Source organism: Cheilinus undulatus, linkage group 19 (genome assembly GCF_018320785.1).
Source record: "Cheilinus undulatus linkage group 19, ASM1832078v1, whole genome shotgun sequence".
Classification (NCBI taxonomy): Eukaryota; Metazoa; Chordata; class Actinopteri; order Labriformes; family Labridae; genus Cheilinus; species Cheilinus undulatus.
Genome location: NC_054883.1, coordinates 41,850,932 through 41,870,353, shown reverse-complemented (window position 1 = coordinate 41,870,353; position 19,422 = coordinate 41,850,932). Strand labels below are relative to the sequence as shown.

General features: G+C 37.7%; 2 protein-coding genes and 1 long non-coding RNA gene across 9 annotated transcripts in view; 1 reads left to right on the top strand and 2 right to left on the bottom strand.

Annotated features, from left to right (window-relative positions):
• LOC121527346 overlaps positions 1-65 on the bottom strand; it is a 52,583-nt gene extending 52,518 nt beyond the window's left edge. For all 4 annotated transcript variants that reach the window (XR_005993392.1, XR_005993391.1, XR_005993394.1 and 1 more), the window contains exon 1: positions 17-65. This is a non-coding gene — a long non-coding RNA (uncharacterized LOC121527346). The remainder of the gene's footprint in view (positions 1-16) is intronic.
• Positions 1-4,013, top strand: part of LOC121527345 (amyloid beta (A4) precursor protein-binding, family B, member 1 interacting protein) — a 53,850-nt gene extending 49,837 nt beyond the window's left edge. For both annotated transcript variants that reach the window (XM_041814279.1, XM_041814278.1), the window contains 4 exons: positions 1,747-1,845; positions 1,931-2,048; positions 2,157-2,218; positions 2,574-4,013. In XM_041814279.1, coding sequence (XP_041670213.1) covers positions 1,747-1,845; positions 1,931-2,048; positions 2,157-2,218; positions 2,574-3,212 — 918 coding nt within the window. In that variant the 3' untranslated portion in view covers positions 3,213-4,013. The remainder of the gene's footprint in view (positions 1-1,746; positions 1,846-1,930; positions 2,049-2,156; positions 2,219-2,573) is intronic.
• Positions 4,014-5,977: 1,964 nt separating this feature from the next.
• Positions 5,978-17,727, bottom strand: LOC121527038 (protein adenylyltransferase SelO-like). 3 transcript variants are annotated; one of them, XM_041813707.1, is made up of 20 exons: positions 17,636-17,727; positions 15,432-15,647; positions 15,223-15,341; positions 15,015-15,143; positions 13,268-13,332; positions 13,067-13,123; positions 12,803-12,901; positions 11,205-11,272; positions 11,015-11,102; positions 10,839-10,908; positions 10,002-10,074; positions 9,829-9,912; positions 9,618-9,747; positions 7,932-7,976; positions 7,757-7,838; positions 7,538-7,630; positions 6,858-6,934; positions 6,689-6,732; positions 6,522-6,601; positions 5,978-6,408 (listed from the first exon to the last, which is right to left on the bottom strand). In XM_041813707.1, the coding sequence occupies exons 2-20, from the start codon at positions 15,637-15,639 to the stop codon at positions 6,286-6,288; spliced, it is 1,734 nt and encodes a 577-aa protein (XP_041669641.1). In that variant the 5' UTR covers positions 15,640-15,647; positions 17,636-17,727; the 3' UTR covers positions 5,978-6,285. The 3 variants fall into 3 exon arrangements, with proteins under 3 accessions (XP_041669641.1, XP_041669638.1, XP_041669640.1); XM_041813704.1 differs by having other exon boundaries at positions 17,678-17,727; XM_041813706.1 differs by having other exon boundaries at positions 17,550-17,721.
• Positions 17,728-19,422: the final 1,695 nt, after the last annotated feature.

Here is a 19,422-nt window from a genome sequence, read left to right as displayed (position 1 = left end):
GAAGAGAGTTACCCACAGCTAAGATCGTTCCTAGATAGCTAAAGTGCACCACATTTAGCGCAAGGCAAACTTCCGCTATGGATTTTCAAAATAAAATACAAAACGGACGGAAAAACTGTCCCAATTTACACACACACACACACACACACACACACACATATATATATATATATATATATATACATATATACATATATACAAATGTGTTAGAGCACCTGTCATCTCTGTCTCAGAGACCATCCAGCATCATGAAGTGCTTTAATGCGGACTCTTTCATTTTCAGTCAGCTCTCCACGTTTTACCATTTTGAGCAGGAATGAGGAATTTCAAACTGAATTCACCCAAATTTGAGCCGGCTCACTGGGCTTCTCTGAGAAGTCAGAAATGAATCAAGCATAACATTCAACCACTAAAACTTATTTTTCTCTTCAGGAATGACAGTAAATAACTATAATTTGACATATTAATCAAGAAATAATAATGTGCTTTACTATTTTGTCAGGTGTTTTGTAAATCAGGACATTTGAAAATTCACCAATAACAATAATAATCCTATTTTAGCATTAAAAATATTATTTGGGTTAAAGAGCTTCTACATATTGGTGTATTAACCATTGCAGAAACATAAAAATGATTTTGGTAATTACCAATGCTGTTAATTTAGGGCAGCTGTGGCAGAAACCTGACTTTGGTTAGGGTTAGGGTGGTCTAATACATTTGTTAAGCCCTATATATATGTATATTTATATATATATATATATATATATATATATATATATATACATATATACAATTATGGACAAAAGTATTGGCACCCCTGAAATCTTTCGGGGGGAGAAAAAAACATTTCTCAAAGAAGTTGTTGCAATTCAAATGTTTTTGGTGTACCTACGTTTATTTCCTTCATGAGCATTGGAACAACACAAAAAAAAAACAGAAGAAAAAAGGCATACTTGACATAATTTTACTAAAAACCCCCAAAATTGGCCAGATTAAATTAAACAATGCCCCAGCTTGGTTTTGCGTAACACCAGCTTGAAGTTGCCCAACCGACAGACTCTATCCAGATCAGTCAAACGTAGCATGCCGATACTTGAAGCAGACATCTACTGACCACTGTAGCCCCGCCCATGCTCACAGCTGCTGCCAGTCAGGCACCTGATTGGCTGCACCTGGGGGTACCAGAAGCTCAAAACAAGAGTCAATAGCAACAGCAAAATCAGCTGTTTAGCATTGGCAGAGAAGATTTGGCACATTTTTCATGGATGCAACCCACATACTCAGCTCTGCTGCTCATCCCACAAATGCATGATCCTTACAAATGTGGCATCATTTAAAAGGCTAATAAACAGGCTTTCCAACAGTATAAGATTTATTACCAAGAAGCATTGTTACAACAAAGAAATAATCTACCAAACACACATTGCCTTACTTTTTGTTCTAAGTATATATAAAAACTAGGGTAGGTTTGGGTAGATTTAGGATTTATTCTTCTTGGGTTGAGTTGGTCTGTCGAAATGCTTTTTTATTAACGAAAACTGGAAATTTCTTCTTCTCTGGTATGTGTCAGTGGAGTGAAGTACTCAGTGGGAGTTGCCATTGTATAAAATATACATGTGAACTGTGACAAAAACATGTTAAAGATGTTCAACATAGGTTTTTTCACCTCCTTGTAATGGGGTAAGACCCTGAATAAGTCCTCAGCTTCCTGATCTGCTCTATTAACCTTGTGATTTTTCTCTCCAGCATCCTCAGATCCAGAAAGAGTCTCAGTACATCAAGTACCTGTGCTGTGACGACGCCTGGACCATGAACCTCTGGGTGACAGGAATACGAATCGCAAAGGTAAACTTAGTTCTGCAGCCATTAAAAAGAAAAGATCATCACTGTTATAATAAATAATACTCTGTTGTGTTTTTTCGACTTTCAGTACGGTGTGTCGTTGTATGAAAACTTTAAAGCAGCAGAGAAGAAGGCTGCTAACTCTGTGTGGACGAACCGCACTCCCGTGAGCTCCAACCAGTCAACGCCTTCACCCACCATCAAAGGTAGAGCCGCACCCGACTCACTGAGGGCTTCTATGATGTCCAGCAGCACTGATGTGGTTGGACATTGGTGTAGAATTTGTCAACTCATGCTTGTTTTTCCTCTCTTAGCTAAGTCACCAAACCAGGCCAATGGTCACGCTGCAAAGCCCCAACCAGGACCTGAGTCTCAGGTACACCACTGACATTAAGATCTTAAATGCACACAATCTATCATCATTATTTCTATGTTGAGTATGTCATATTTCAGAAGGTAGTGAGCAAATGCTTTACCTCTGGTACCATGGACTTTTTCCTGAGTGATATACCACAAAGAAACACATCCAGGTTTTCTTTAAACTGGCTCTAAAAAGATTGAGGTTGTAGATAAGACATAGACATCAGGTAAAAAAGTGGCTAAAGTAAGAAGTCTGGGAAGAAGAGTGGGGAAAGACATGCAGGAAAGGAGCCACAGGCTGACCAGCAAACAGGGCATGATCAGTGTCCAGTTTAGATTTCTGTATCTTAATTTTGCGGTCTCTTTTGCAGGACTTTGGAAACATCCCGCCTCCACCTCCACCTCCACCCCCACCTATGACTGGATTTCTCCCCCCACCTCCTCCTGACCCGGTCCTTCCTCCACCACCTCCTCTTCTGGCTGCGAAAAGCCCAAAACCTTCCCCTCCCCAGCGTAACCTGCCTACCAACTTCCCTCCACCCGCAATGGACAACCTCCCTCCTCCGCCGCCTCCACCCATGGACGACTCCTTCGAGGACCCGCCAGACTTCCTCCCGCCACCTCCTCCTGCTGCTGGCTTTGGATCTCTCCCGCCTCCTCCTCCCCCTGTTAACTCCTTCCCTCCACCGCCTCCCTCCGCTGGTTTTGGTGGAATGGGTCAGTCGCTGCCTCCTCCACCTCCTGATCCAGGCTTTTTACCACCGCCTCCACCTCAGCCAATGTTTACAGGAGGTGGAACAATTCCTCCACCACCTCCTCCACCGCCTCCGCCTACCGCGGCACCGAGAGCTCCAGTTCGACCAACTGGCTCAGTGAAGAAGGCACCTCCAGCTCCGCCAAAGAGGACTACACCATCGCTCCACGGAGGAGGAGGAGGAGGAGGAGGAGGAGGAGGAGACTTTATGTCAGAACTGATGATGGCCATGAACAAGAAGAGAGGTACTACTTAGGCCGAGGGAGGACTCTGCACCCACACAACGGACCTTATCAGCCATGGCTGTGATGAAACAAAAAAATATCTCCAACATGAAGTGAGTGGAGATTAACAGACGTCATCACTTGATACACTCAACATTTTCAAACTGCCTTTTTTAAAATAAAAAATCTTTAATTCATCAAGTAAATGAGATATGAGTGATTACGAGTAGTTCTGGTTGTTTTCTCAAGATCTGGACTTATCAAGTCAAACCAGACTTATAGAACAGTGGTTCTCAACCTTGGGGTTGGGACCCCATTGGGGGCCGTGAGACACTGAGAGGGGGTCTCCAGATGCCTTAAAAAAAAATAGAAATATTTTTTTCATTTACACTGTCGCCACTTAACACCAATTTTGGCAGATTTCAACCCACTGTCATCACTCTTTTCCCACCAGTTTTGCCAACTTTAACACATTTTTACCACTTAAAACCATTTTTTGGACAGTTTTTAACCCTTTCCACCACTTTTTTTATGCCTGTTTTTGCTACTTTTAAACCAAATCTTACCATTCTCTGCCTATTGTTGGCTCTGCTGACCCGTTATTGCCACAATTAACCCCTCTTTACCAATTTGTACACCGCATTTCATGATTTAATATGCCCATTTTTGCCAGTTTAAACCATTTCTGCCTAGTTCTTTCACAGCTAACCCGCAATTTTGCCACTCTAACACCATTTTAGCCACTTTTTAAATTCCCTTTTACCACTTAATATCCCAGTTTTTGCCACTTCAACCTATTTTTCCCACTTTCGGTTATTTTTTTGCCACTTTTATCCCATTTTTGGCATTTCTAACCCATTTCTGCTACTGTTAAACTCAAATTTCACCACCTTTCCCACCTTTTTTTGCCATTAGTAACCCATTTTGGCTATTTTTAAAGTATTTCTTGTCTTCACATGACTATTCTTGAATGTAATGGCTGTGTTCAGCCACCTTCAGGTCCAGTGGGGGTCCCCGGTCTCTGACACCTTTGTTTTGGAGGTTGCGGGCTGAAAGGGTTGAGAACTACTGATGTAGAACACTTCATACACAAGACAACTTAATGTCCAAAACACAACCACAACATGTCATGATGTTCCAACACAGAGAGAAAAAGATGGAGAAATGCTGGAAAGTAGACTCATTGATGCTCCTATGGTACAGAAAACATGATGAAGAGCCCTCCAGGGTGCCCTTCCTTACCCCGACCCAGCTCTTCAGAATGCTGTATGGGTTCTCTATAGATGACGTCACGCCAAAGTGGATAACCCCAGATGGGGAGCAGGAAGTGATTCTGCATAGAACGATGCTAATGTGAAACTTTTGTGCTGTCTATGACTATGCAAACATTTAAAGTGCAAAAAAAACATTCTCAAGCTACTGGTGTGTCCCAAAGGTAGGGACACATTTAGGCAAAAAAAAAAAGTTTTAAAGGCTCACAAATGGCAGCAGGCATGGATTAAAAAAGCCTCTGTCTAAACTGGTGTTACTCAAACCAACTCAACCAAACGGCCAGATTGTTGAAAAATCCTTTTAGACCCACAATCTAAGCGGTGAAAAGTGGTAAAAACGGCTTGAAGTAGCAATAAAATGAGTTAAGAGTGGCAAAAACATGGCAAAAAATGACAGAAAAGTGACTAAAATGGGCAAAAAGCAGTCAAGAGTGGCAAAATAGGACAAAAAATAGGAAACAAGTGGTATTAAATAGCAAAATGTAGCTTAAATGGGCAATAAAATATGAAAAAGGGCAAAAATGGGATAAAAGTGGCTATAAGAAGTTGCAAAAATGAGCAAAAAAGAAGAAACAAGTGGTATTTAATGGAAAAATGTAGCTTAAATGGGAAAAAAGTGGTGTAAAAATGGTGAAAGGGGCAAAAATTGGACAATAGTCGCAGAAAGAAGTGGCATAAATGGGGAAAAAAATAGGAAAAAATGGGAACTTGGTGGCAGTTTAAATGGGCAGAAAGTGGCAATAAATTGGCAAAAATGTGGGAAAAGCATCATGAAAAAGTGGCACAAATGGACAAGAAAGTGGGGAAAAAAGGCAAATTTGGTGAAAAGTGGCCTAACTTGGTGAAAAAAAGGCAAAAATTGGATAAATGGGACAATTAAGTTTGACAGTTAAAGCCTTCTGTATAAATCTGGGAAACAAACTTATTAATGTGATTAATTTCTGAGGTTTAAGTTTCCCTTTTCTAAGTTTTCTGGGGGAATAATATTTCAAATGAAGACATGAAAGAGCCACGTGTGGCTCCAAACAACTGGAAATCCCTCGTTGTCACAGGAAACCAGTAAATAAAATGTATTTTTGGAAAGTGTGGATACATGTTAGCTTTGGGCTTCTGTTATTTTAAAAATCAAGGCTTTTAAATGAAAGTGTTCAAATAATATTAAAAGACTGGTGTAATTTAATATAAGGTACAGGATTTAACAATGCATCAAAAATGTTGTGTACTGTTTTAAGACATTCAATATGTAAAGTTTTCTTTAAACTTTAAATCACAGAATTGTACATACTGTCAGATGTCTGCATGTAAATAAATAAAACACTCAGCAGTTATTCATACGCTGTATAAAGGTACTGTACTTTTAAAATGACTGTTGCTTTAATAAAGCCTTCAGACTCCATCAGGTTGAATTTGTGGGTCACTAAGGTAATCCTGCTGCTATTTGTTGCTTTAAAGATCACGTATGCTCTCCTTAGAGCAGCCGCCTGAGTGGAAAATCTCTCTTAGTCCATGTCAATAATGAAAAAGGCTTAAAAGTAAAGAGAAAGAAGCTCTTGGCAGCAACTTTGTGTTTATTTTGTTGTTGATGTGGAAAAACAAGATAGAAGATTTACTTTTTTGTGTGTGCAGAGATAAATTCAATGGTTCTGTGGCAACAAATTCTATCAAATCTCATTTGTTTGCTGTATCAACACATGGCACTGAGGCTGTGACCTTGACATTCCTAAACAGATATTATTCCACCAGCATCAAAAGAGTTGAAAAAAGAAATGACCAAACACACTCAGGAAGGTTTAAAATCCATTCTTTTTGGTGTTTGTCTCCATCCAGGAGTCACTCAAGAGGAGCAGCTGACCTTTAACATTCTCGCCCACTGTGGCGGTCTCGCTGCATAGCCCGCCTCCTCTGCAGTCTCTTGTGTAACAAAGGGAGAGGACAGGATGTGGTGCAGCAGCTCCACCTAGTGGGGGATAAATCAATGACACAGCTTACAAAAACTGTCAAAGAAGTACAGCAGGTTTTTTATATTCTTTCAGTTAAACACTTAAATGTTTGCTGAATTATTCTGCACACCTCTGAAAAATCACTGCTCTCTGCTTTCCTTATAGCAGACTCAGCCATCCAGTTCCTCAGCACATATCGAGGGTTCACATCTGAAAAGTATTTCTCACAGTCAGCTGGAGATCTAGTGAGATATTTCATGATTTTAACCTCACTAACATTTAAAAGAAGAAACGTACTTTTCATCTTGTTTTGTCGATCCACGTCACCGTCATTTTGTTGTCTAATCAGGGTGAAAAAGGTGTAAATTCACTGCATTTAAAACTACAACAAACAGCACTAAAACAAAGATAAAATGGGAGGAAAAGCTTGACCTTGTGTTAACTGTTTTACAACTTCTTTGCTTACCTGCTGAGCCGCAGCAGGTAGATGCTGAGCCAATCAGAGAAGAGCTCATGGGATGACAAGTCTTCAAGAGCCCACATCTGAACATACGGTGGAATAAAAATCATGAAAAGGACGACGTCCAAACAGAAATGTTGACTCAGCTACTCAGCAATACCTAATAGTTTTGTACTCTTTGTTTCAAAGCTATAAAATCACCTTTATTTAAGGTGCAGTACGTATTATTCTGCCTAGAAACATTTGGCAGAACAAACTTGGTAAAAATGAAACATAATTTAAATAAAAATACCTATCTTAATAAATTAAAATGTATGTGTGTAGCAAACTCCTGCATACTGGTTTAGCACAATACATTATGTTGCCAGTGCATGTGTGCATTTCAGAAAATTTGTAGGGCTTGGCTCAGCATTTACAAAACATATCCAACCTCCTTTAAGGATTCATTTACTTAATTCATTCTTTACAGATACAGCATTAGCAGTAGAGCATCAGCTTATTCAGCACAAAGCATTCACTGTGCATTTTATTTAAAAAATTGCATTCTTTAGTTGAAAACTGAAGCTCTCCAGCTTTTGTTTTTTTACCAGTATTGTATCAAAGCTTTAAATCCTGGGTGATCAGTGTGAGATTTAAGTTTGAATATTTCTAAATATGGATGTGAGACATTGAAACTCCAGCTGTACCTGTGTGAAGTCTCTGCTGTGAAGCTGCAGGTCTGAAACTTCGCTGAGCTGCCTGAACGTCATGGTAAAGTCTGACTGAGTCTCTTCCATCATCTACAGAGAAAAACGTTAAATAGGGAGTTTAAAAAAGCTGAATATTCAGTTTTTCTCCTGATAACACTGACTTAATATGCTGAGATGATCACATTAAGCATGACAAACATATCTCTGATGACTTACCCTCAGCAGGAAAGCAATAAGGTAGCCATCATCCTCATCTTCACCCAGAAGGCCCAGTTTAGCTTTAAACAGCTGATGAATCCTGGAAAACATGCAGGAGTTAGCCCAGAAAAAAGAGTTTAAACACGATATACATGGAACCTGGAAATAGTATGAGAGGTACCGTGGTTCTCACCTTAGCTGGTACACGTCACCGTATCCTTTAAGAATAATATTGGCCCTGCAAAGATAAGACAGCAAGTAGTTATGTAAAAGCAGAAAAATCATACAATTTTAAAGCACAAAAGAGGAATTATTAAAGAAATGTGAGCTATGGTTTGAACAGTATTAGTAGCTCAATAGTTTTTTCATGTTCTTTTCCACCAACTTTTATTTTTTTTAGGTTTTTACCCCTGAAAGGAATAATCCATATCAGTGTTACTCAACCCTGCTCCATCAAAGACCCAAACTGTTAAAAAATAAATTTGCAAGAGCCATAATCTAAGTGGTGAAAAGTGGCAATTAAAATCAGTTAAAGGTGGCAAAAGTGGTCAATAGGCAGCAAACACTGGGAGAAAAGTGGCAAAAAAAAGGCAGAATGTGGCAAAAATGGGCGGGAAGTGACCAAAAATAAGTTAAAGGTGGCAAAAAATTGTCAAAGAATGGCAAGAATCTGAAAAAAGGGACAAAAAATTGGTAAAATTCAAAAAAGAGGTAAGACAGTGGGGGAAAAAGTGGCATTTGATTGCAAAAGGCAGCTTAAATGGGTGAGAAGTGGTAAAAATAGGCAAATAGCGGCAAACACTGGGAGAAAAGTGGCAAAAAAATGAGTTTCAGGTGGCAAAAATGGTCAAAAAGTGCCAAAACCGTGGCAAAAAAATGAGTGAAAAGTGACTAAAATGGGCAAAAATCAGAAAAAGGTAGAAAAATGGGAAATTAGTGGAATTTAACTGCAAAAGGCAGCTTAAATGGGCGAGAAGTGGCAAATATAGGCAAAAGGGGGCAAAAAAAATACAAACAGCAGGATAAAAGTGTCAGATATGGGTGAAAAGTGAGAAAAAGAAGCGACAAAAATTAGCTTGGAGTGGCATACACTGGGAGAGAAGTGGCAAAAAATGAGTTACAGGTGGCAAAAAATGGTCAAAAAGTGCCAAAACCGTGGCAAAAAAATGAGTGAAAAGTGACTAAAATGGGCAAAAATCAGAAAAAGGTAGAAAAATGGGAAATTAGTGGAATTTAACTGCAAAAGGCAGCTTAAATGGGGGAAAAGTGGCAAAAAAAGTGAAAAAAGGGCAAAAATTTGCAAAAACCAGGATAAAGGAGTCAAAAAGAAGTTGCAAAAATGGGAATAATGTTTCAAATTAAGACATAACAGAGCCACACATTGAGTATCACTGCTCTATATCATACTTGTGTCAGTGACAACCAAAGGTCATCACAGTTTAAGGATTATTAACAATCTCTACAGACATTTTAAATATACTCTTGTTCACTACATTATTATACTTGAGGCAAATGGGACTCCTGCTTTATCTGTATGTTTTATCATTTATTCCTGTATGTGGCAAATGGTTAGGAATAGTTTGAAAAGAAAATGGAGTCATCCCATAAACTGCAAGTGGCAAAAAAGAAGACAGTAACTATACTTTAAGTTGGGTATCCAAAATACACAAACATATGTGCAGTTTTTAAAAATCATACAGAATTTGAGTGCATCTCAAAATTAAAATGAAATAAAGTCTTGGCTCTTTCTGAATTTTCAAACATCACCAAAGTGCAGCCCACCAAATTTTTTGACTTTAGAACAATCATAACAGACATTTTGGTAAATATCCTGATAAAGTCTTGGGGCATAAAGTTGAAGTTTCTGTGCCACTCTCACTCTTTCTGTTGTTTTTTAGAAAGCACAGGACTGAGAGCCATCAGCAGCTTCTCCAGGTTGAACAGTCCAATGTTAGCTTGAGCTCCAATTCTGTATCTGCCCTCATCGTCAGACGAGTTTGGGATAAAATCTGAAACAGGATAACTTTAATAAGGACAGGATGTAACCGTGGTAACAGTAATGACTGTAAGACATGCTGCATGGTACACACTGGGGTTATACGACTCCATGAAGCCAAACGGTCCATAGTCGATGGTGATGGAGAGGAGACTGAAGTTGTCTGTGTTGCAAACACCTGTTAAAATAATACAGTACAGAAGATCTGGGTAAAGACCGAAGTACAAAATAAGAGGCACTGATTAAAAAAACAGAAGACATTCTCACCATGTGCAAAACCAACTGACATCCACTGTGCTATCAGGTGAGCGGTTTCATTTACAACTGTAGAAAAAAACACCTATAAAAGAAAAATACAAAGCCTTAAAGAAGCATGTTTCTCTAAGAAACAAATTCAAATAAAGCAGGGGTGTCAAACTCAAGGCCCGGGGGCCAAATCCGGCCTGCAAGATCATATTTCATTTCTGTTCTAACTGTCCATCAGTCTGAGGTCTGCAGATTTCCTCAAGTATAAAAATGTGAACTTAACCTGATGATTTAAGATATTCGTGTTAAGTCACAAAATCTGAAAAGTAAGGAGTAAAAATATTTAGATAAGAAGTCAGGAATGTGGGAAAAAATTTTCAATTTAGCATCTCACAATTACAACTCAAACTTAGGATCTTGACTTTTAATTTCATATTTTGACCTTTTAAACTCATAATTTTGACCTTCTTTCTGATATATTTGCCTTTAAAAAACATAAGTTTTTCAATCTCAATTTCATGTTTTGACCTTTTTGAACTAATAAATTTACTTTTCTCAGATTATGAGCCTTTAAACTGATCTTTTTGACCTTTTTAACCTCAAAATCATTTACCATCGGTGCAAAGTTTGTTTGTTTTTCATAATCTATTACTGGTGAAATGAGGTTGATAGTTTCTGGTTAAAAAGGTGACCCTGTTAGGCCCTCAGGTTAGACCTGAATCCAGAATCAGGCCCCCGCTGTGACTGAGTTTGACACTCCTGAAATAAAGAGTTTAGAAAACAGAGATAAGTTTTTGGAAATAAAGAGATTTCAGTTCATAAAAATACCAGTAAATGGTGATTATCTAAAACACTTACCAAATATTTATCTGGGTCATCTAAACTGATTGGAGTGAAATGTTTATCAATCACAAAGTCCAACAGCTGTCTGAAATAAACAGAACAGTCCCATTGTAATATAGGCTGCATTATTCTACATTAAGGATATAAAGTAGGAAACATAAAGAGCAGAATGCCTGAAAACTGAGACTTACCTCAGGAGATCTACCTCTCCACTTTGAGCTAAGATTTCCAACGATCCAATCCGAAACCAAGACTTGGCTAAACGGAGAACGACCGCTCCTGGTGAAATAAAAGAACACAAAAATGCTCATTTTAGACAAACAACAAAATGCAAATGTAAGCAATTGTTAGAAAATGTATGTCTGATAATTACAGTCGTACCTCTCTCTGTCCTCACATTGCCGTTGTAGAATTGATCCCTGAACACCGGCTCATCACTCACAATAAGACTTAAAAAACAAAAACATGATCAGAAATAGGAAATGGTGATGACTTTAAACACTTACAGCTGCAGTAAAACAGTATTTGTGTTCTTATCTGATCAGTCTTTACAGATTTATTTTACATGCAGACATTTGAGGAGTAATGGGATATTATAAACCTCAAATCAGAGCCTACAGGTGGATGTTAGGGTGGAAATAGGGCTGAAAGAAAGAGGGCATCACTGCTGATTAGGGAAATTAACCACAAATTAGATTAAATCACTATTTAGCCTGCTGCAATTTTCAAATCGCAAAAGGTGCAATATTTCTTTGACCTGAAATTTGAGTCAAAACACCAGTTTGAGACGTTTTTGCAGCAGAGATGTTACGCTGGATATCATGCAATCATTCAGGTGCATTTTTTAGAATAGTCTGCAAAAATCCTACCTTCTTCATTTTTGTACTTTTTCTTATCAAACATAAGAATTACAAAAAACCTTCAATGCAACAATTCCTATCCAATTTGCAATACGAGTCAAAATCATCAGAATTAGACACTTTCAAAGAATTGTTCAGCCTTTGTTTAGGAATGAAAGAAAGTTAAGGAATAATAGCAGATCGAATCGCAGTTGCAATACTGGGGGGAAAAACCTCAATTAGATTATTTTCCGAAATGGTACAGGCCTACTGCTGATGCAGCACCGAGCTGTCAACGGCAGAGCACAGGGTGAGATCGGAAATGTTGCAGCTTACCACAAACAGGGAGGATGTTTGTCAGCTGATTGTGGGTAATGTTTCATGTCAGGCGTGAAATCAGTGCAGCTGCCTGAACTAGAGGTATCACTCTGTTATTATACATCTACACTGAAAAATAGGGATGCACAGATGCAAAAAATATAATACATTTTTATATTTCAGTCAATAAATGTGGTTGTGGGCTTATTTGGAACACAGATGGGCTTAAATGGTACCTCATTACTAATTAAGCCCATGCCAGACTTTTGACTTTAATCATAAAATTTCTTTAATTTGTTCTTTAAAATATGCATAAGTAAATAAATATACTTTCAAATGAGAGATTAATTCTTCATTTTAACAAATGATCATGTTTATAAACCATTTTAGTATCTATGAAAAATACGTGATCTTAGATTTTGGTGGGCTTAATGGGTGCACTTACCCTATACCAAATTTTATACCTCCTTTTTAAAGTATTTCTTTCCTTTAGCACCGGTAGTTTGAGGGATACCATTAGCATTCCTGGTGTCTCTCTTTCCACTAAAATGATTCTTCACAAAACAAAAATCAGGTCAACCTTAGTACCTGCATATCCCTCAGTCAGCATACTTGGATCTTTTAATATACTGGGAACTCAGATACCATTCCAGTCTAGTAAGCAGCTCATTTCTCATTTCATCATCAGCACAAAGTTAGCTACCAATTCATTTACAATGTCTTCCTCACACTGCAACCCATCTGTCTCTTTGACACTAATCTGACATACAGGAGAAGGAAAAATAACAGAAAGTAATAATAAAAAGGATAATTTTCTGTTACCTTGCAGCTCTGCTTGTTGGAATACCCAGAGAATGCATGGCTTCACTGCACAGGAACTCTCGTACAGAAGAACGGATCACAGCTCGACCGTCTCCTGATCTGTTTTAAAATTCCAAGACTGCATATTAAATTATTTTAGGGATAGATACCTCCTATTAACAGCTTTCAGCATGTTCAAAATGAGCCGCATGAAACGAGGAACAGTGGAAGGAAAGAGGGAAGATATGGAAGAAATTATGTTGAGAATATAAAGATAAAGCTTGCCTTGAATATGGAGTTTTCCCAGAGCCTTTCAGCTGCAGTTCCCAAACTTCTCCTTTCCTTTGATTCATTATAAAAAAGAAAGATGGATGGACAGACTTTATTTTCTCTTCTGTGATCAGGGTGGCTTAAAGTTTGCAAATTTAGAGCTCTTATAAAAAGTGCTTTGACAACATCAGAAACCTAGTTAAAAGGTATTCTCACCTGTTTGTATACTGACCAAGGTAATGTGCTCGGCCGTCACCAAGCTGACCCGCCCAGTAACCAAACTGAGATTGAGAGAAATTTACATTTTAGTGTCATCAACACGAAATGAGATCAGAAATAGACTCTAATGCAGGGGTTCTCAACCTTGAGGTCGGGACCCCATTGGGGGTAGCAAGACATTGAGAGGGGGTCTCCGGATGCCTTAAGAAACTAAGAACATTTTTGAATCACTCTGTTGCCACTTTACACCAATTTTGCCCAATTTTAGTCCATTTTTTATCACTTTTCCCCACTGATTTAGCCAATTTTAACATATTTTTGCCCATACCCATTTTTTTGTCAGTTTTTAACCCTTTCCACTTTTTTCTGCCTGTTTTTGCCACTTCTAAACCAAATCTTGCCACCCTCTGCCTATTGTTGGCTCTGTTGACACATTATTGCCACTATTAACCCCTTTTACTACTTTTTAGGCCACATTTCACAATTTGAAAAGCCCATTTTTGCCAGTTTCTGACTACAAGGGCTCTGCACTTAGTTGGTTTTATTCCTATCTTTTAAACAGAACCTTTGCAGTCACCATAGGTTACCACACATCTTCCACCTCTCCCATTGCCTGTGGTGTACCGCAAGGTTCTAATTTAGGCCCACTTTTATTTTGTATTTACATGCTTCCTCTAGGTTTTATCATTCAGAATCATAATCTGTCCTTCCATTTTAATGCCAGTGATACACAGATATACCTTCCACTGAGACCTGATGATTTTACCAGCCTAGCTGCTGTTTTTAATTGTTTCAAAGATATTTTTTGCCATTATTAATCCATTTTATAACCTTGCAAAGCAGATGGATTTGCCTGTTTCCGTGTTTCTCACTGGTGAATCCATCTTGCAAAGCTCCCATCTGATCCATTCAGGCCCGGTTAGAAAGTGACAGGACCAATCAGTGACTAGGGGCTGTACTTTCAGGCGTGGCGGAGTCGTGACGTAAACAAGCAGCAACAAGAGGCCGGTGCAGTTATGGAGGAAGAGATTAGCGTGGATGCTGCTAAAGCGCCAGTTTTGTCAGAACTTGACGACATTTCTTCGTTAAAAAAAGAACAAAGAACAGCAGTGAGTTGTTTTCTTTTCAAAAACCACAAAAGTCGAGTACTGACATGTCTATAGTCGCCATGTTTCACGTTATTCCTCAGTAGCTGTGCACGTGCAGCTCGATAGCGGCTACGTCACATGTTTTGTTGCTCTGATTGGCCCGTAGAGATGTGACGGACAGAACGTTCACCCAATCACACACCGAGTTTTTTTTTCAAATCCTCTGTCCTTTTCCCAGATGTTTCCTGTTGAAGCTTTCCCAGATGGATGTGTGAAACACATCCATCTGGCATGTCAGGGTACCCATTTTAGCTATTCTTAACGTACTTTTATTCTGTTTTTAACAAAAGGATTTACATTTTCAAGAGGGCTACTTACTACAAAAATGAATTAAAATTTGTTTCTTTGATAAGAGTGGTTATTATTCAGGTTAAATATAAAATACCCCAATTTAACTTTACAATGGACCAGGATTTTGCTGGCCCCCAGTTTGGCTGGGCCCCAGAAAGCTCTGCCATAGTGTCTCCACATGACACTGGCACCTTTATTTTGGGGGGTCTGGGCTGAAAAGGTTGAGAACCACTGCTCTAATGTACATCATCAGTAACTTTATTAAGCCCACACCTGTTAAAGTTTAAAAATTAATCAAAAATCACCTGATGTCCTCCATATCTGTGCGCCAGTGGGACAGATCCCGGCAGCAGACGACCACCGCTGGCATAATTCAGGAAGTCTTCAGACTGAGTAACAGCCACATCCAAATCCAAGATGCCTTCAATGACATCCTATGGAGACAGGAAATATAAACCAATTCTTCTGCTTTGATATCAGTCTCATGTGATACAGGTGAGGTTAAAACAACACCTTGGAAACTGCTGCCAATCTTAAAGGGCCTCTCAGAGGGGTTGGAATGGATTTGGAGAATATGCAGTTCTTTACAGTGCGAACAAAGTTGCCATCAACCTCATCCATTGGAAATGATTCTGTAAGAAGAAACAGCAACATGTCACAGTTGTTCGCAGCCTTAACTCCTTAAATAAACTCGTCTACAGTTAAATAATGATGAGTTTTACCTATGAGTTTCTTGCAGGAAACTCTAAATTGGTCCAGGTCTTCTATGAGGTTTAAAACACTGATGTTCCACCTGGATCTGAAGGTGTCTGAAGGATTTTTGTCATGACTGGGGCAGTCTGAGTTTGTGCTTTGGCAGAACTCCTGGACATGCACAGGTGTGAAGCTGACTGCTGCTAAAACAGCAAAAATCATACCCACCCGGAACATTTCAGCACCTGAGCACAGAAACCATGTATCTTCTCAGTATATAAAAATGCTGAATTTTTTAAAAAGAAAATTAGATATTGTGTCTACCTGCTCGTTAGTTATTCATTACATATATTACAATTAAAAATGCCACTACTGAAGCAATAAAATGTATGAAGCCAGCGAGAGGGTTAAACTAGGGCTGCACAATGTTATTATCTTCATAGTGGCAGATATACACTTAAAAAGTTAAATACCATATACACTGTTAATAGCCAAAATATCAGCTGTAAATATTGACTGAGTTCCTACACACTTAAAAATCTAATTCAAGGCGTTTTAAGACCTGAACTAAGAAATATTAATACCAATTTCTGCACAGTAAACCGTCAAAAATGGCAAGCATGAGTTTTCTAGGTACACCGAGAAAACTGATTTCTTTACACCAAACTAGTTTTTAAATATCAGTAAATCAAAAAAATCCAATGTCGTGCATGCCTAGTTCAACCTGCTTTATTTTGAGAACATTTCCTAACTAGTAACGCTCCCTGTAGAAAAACATCTTGGAGAACATTTTTTAACAGAACATAGAGCATGGCGTACTGCTAGCAGTGTTAATTTTGGCAGCTATTTTTTATTTTAGTCTTTAAATAAAATGTCTTTTAGTTTTAGTCACATTTTAGTCATTTCTATCATTTTTAGTTTTAGTCAACAAAACCTTGAAACATTTTAGTCTCGTTTTAATCCTTCTTTACTTTTAGTCCAAGCATTTATTCTCTTGCCTAAATCTGGTACCAAATCATGGTAGTGTGTTCTCTTTCAAACCTGGGGTCCCTGCTTTCTACAGCTGAGAGACAAAATAGATACAGATGTGTTGTTTTTGACAGATTTACCCACAGTGGAGAAATATCACAGATTTAACTACATAAAACTACATCACATTTTAGTCTAGTTTTAGTCATCACAGATCTATTTTTGTTAGTCTTAGTCTGGTTTTAGTCATCACAGATCTATTTTTGTTAGTCTCAGTCTAGTTTTAGTCATCACAGATCTATTTTTGTAGTCTCAGCCTAGTTTTAGTCATCACAGATCTAGTTTTTGTAGTCTTAGTCTAGTTTTAGTCATCACAGATCTATTTTTGTAGTCTCAGTCTAGTTTTAGTCATCACATCTATTTTTGTAGTCTCAGTCTAGTTTTAGTCATCACAGATCTAGTTTTGTCTCAGTCTAGTTTTAGTCATCACAGATCTATTTTTGTTAGTCTCAGTCTAGTTTTAGTCATCACAGATCTATTTTTGTTAGTCTCAGTCTAGTTTTAGTCATCACAGATCTATTTTTGTTAGTCTCAGTCTAGTTTTAGTCATCACAGATCTATTTTTGTTAGTCTCAGTCTAGTTTTAGTCATCACAGATCTATTTTTGTAGTCTCAGCCTAGTTTTAGTCATCACAGATCTATTTTTGTAGTCTCAGCCTAGTTTTAGTCATCACAGATCTATTTTTGTTAGTCTCAGTCTAATTTTTGTCATGAAAAGAGTGTCGACAAACATTTTTAGTCATAGTTTTAATCTACGAAATTAACACTGTTTGCTAGTAACTAAAATGTGGCACAAAAGTAAAACTTTATCAGTATAATTGGAATGAAATACGAATGTTCAAAGAAAAAGACGTGTATAAATTTGAGTCTTTCTTCTGGTAGAACAGCAACCATAATAGAGCCTTATATTCCCTGTAAAGGCAACATTTCATTTAGCTTTCTTCTTCAGTTACAACTAAACAAACTCGAGTGAGTCTCCTTAAAGTAATATGTTGAACCAAAGTTATGCAGGTTTGAGTATCGAGTTTCCCGCTAGTCTTTCTAAAACACCTGTGTCTGTTTGCTAACATCACAGCTATCTACTGAGCTAGCCTTTAGCTACCCTGCTACTATCTTACCATAACGCCAGCGTCACCTCTAAACACCTCACATTTTAGAAGAAACCGTCTTATAGTTTTAGCCAACAACAACAAACACAGCTTACATCTACCACTGCTTTCTAGAAGGTAATTTTAAAGTCAGTTACTCTGCTTCCTCCACTCTACCATCTATGGGAAACGGCATGCTGCATTCACGTACAGTCTGATTATTTTTCAACCGGCAAACTTCATTCGAAGACAGTTTGAGAACTGAAAAGCAATATACAGCCAGACTTCTAGCCCCAGTAATGTCCCACTGTGGAATAATAGAGACATATGAAGGTAAAGAAAATATTTGTTTATGAAAAACTGGATGGAAAAACAAATATGGTCAGTCATGCAACGGATGAAAATGGTAATCTAGAGAGGAGCTCAGTGACAAATACGATCTGAATTGTTCTCTTAAAAACTATATTAAGGTAACACAAAACATACCAAATAATCTTGTTCAGGTTATTACAATAATCTACAAAACACCCAATCATCTAAATTAAAAAAGTATTATACACCACATGGAATTCTTACATAAAAATGCAGTCATACATTTCTGCGACAACAGCAGGTAAATACAAAGTAACATGTATGAGGTTAGATTAGTCTCAAAAGTAATACATAAACACAAAAGATTCACAAATATATACAGTTTTAACAAATGTATTAGACCACCCTAACCCTAACCACAGTCAGGTTTATGCCACAGCTGCCCTAAATTAACAGCATTGGTAATTACCAAAATCATTTTTATGTTTCTGCAATGGTTAATACACCAATATGTAGAAGCTCTTTAACCCAAATGATATTTTTAATACTTAAATAGGATTATCATTGTTATCCATGAATTTTCAAATTGACTGATTTACAACAAAACTGTAATATAGTAACTGTAATATAGTAAAGCACATGAATATTTATTGATGAATGTGTCAAATTATAGTTATTTACTGTCATTCCTGAAGAGAAAAATGAGTTTTAGTGGTTGAATGTTATGCTTTATTCATTTCTGACTTCTCAGAGAAGCCCAGTGAGCCGGCTCAGATTTGGGTATTAAAAGGTGAATTCAGTTTGAAATTCCTCATTTCTGTTCAAAATGGTAAAACGTGGAGAGCTGACTGAAAATGAAAGAGTCCACATTAAAGCACTTCATGATGCTGGATGGTCTGAGACTAATGTGACAGGTGGTCTAATACATTTGTTAAGCACTGTATATACATATATATATTATGTAGAAATAACTTGCTTCAGTTTTTTCATTACTTGATAGATATACAAATATAAAATTCACATCGAAATAAAAAATATTTAAACCTGTATTTATGACGAACAGAAGCACGACGAAGTATTAAGGCCACACGAAGAGAAAAAAATAATAAAAATTATTATTTTATTTTATTTTTTTTTTTTTTTTTTTTTTTTTTTTTGTGACATAACGATAATAAAGTCGTAATATTAGGAGAAAAAACATATTATAACGAAGACAGTCTGCCGGGGCGCCGCCTCCGTTAAAATGAGCAATGTTAAGCATGTTGTGAAGCTGTACTTTAGTATCGGTTTCACAAATAAGGAAATACTTCATCTTTTGGCACATCAGCATCAAATTATTATCAGAATCAGGACAATACTCCGTCATAGATCCGCGGCTCCTCGGCAGACTGTCTTTCTTATAATATTTTATTCTCGTAATATTATGACTTTATTCTCGTAATGTCAAATTGTATTCTTTTTTTTCTCCTTGTGTGGCCCTAATAATCCGTCGTATAATGGGATAAGGATAGGAAAGTCATCTTAATGATTGAGTCTTGCTGTCGGCGTCGAGGTAACCGTGAAAATCCGAGGCGGACGCGAACGCGTCTTA

Excerpts from the sequence above, each read along its gene's own strand:
- LOC121527038 (XM_041813704.1), bottom strand. The coding sequence starts at position 17,699 with ATGGTAGAGTGGAGGAAGCAGA. Across the intron at positions 15,144-15,222 it reads GATTGGCAGCAGTTTCCAAG|GATGTCATTGAAGGCATCTT; the intron begins GTGTTGTTTTAA and ends CTGTCTCCATAG. Across the intron at positions 10,075-10,838 it reads ATGACCCAGATAAATATTTG|GTGTTTTTTTCTACAGTTGT; the intron begins GTAAGTGTTTTA and ends TTTCTTTTATAG.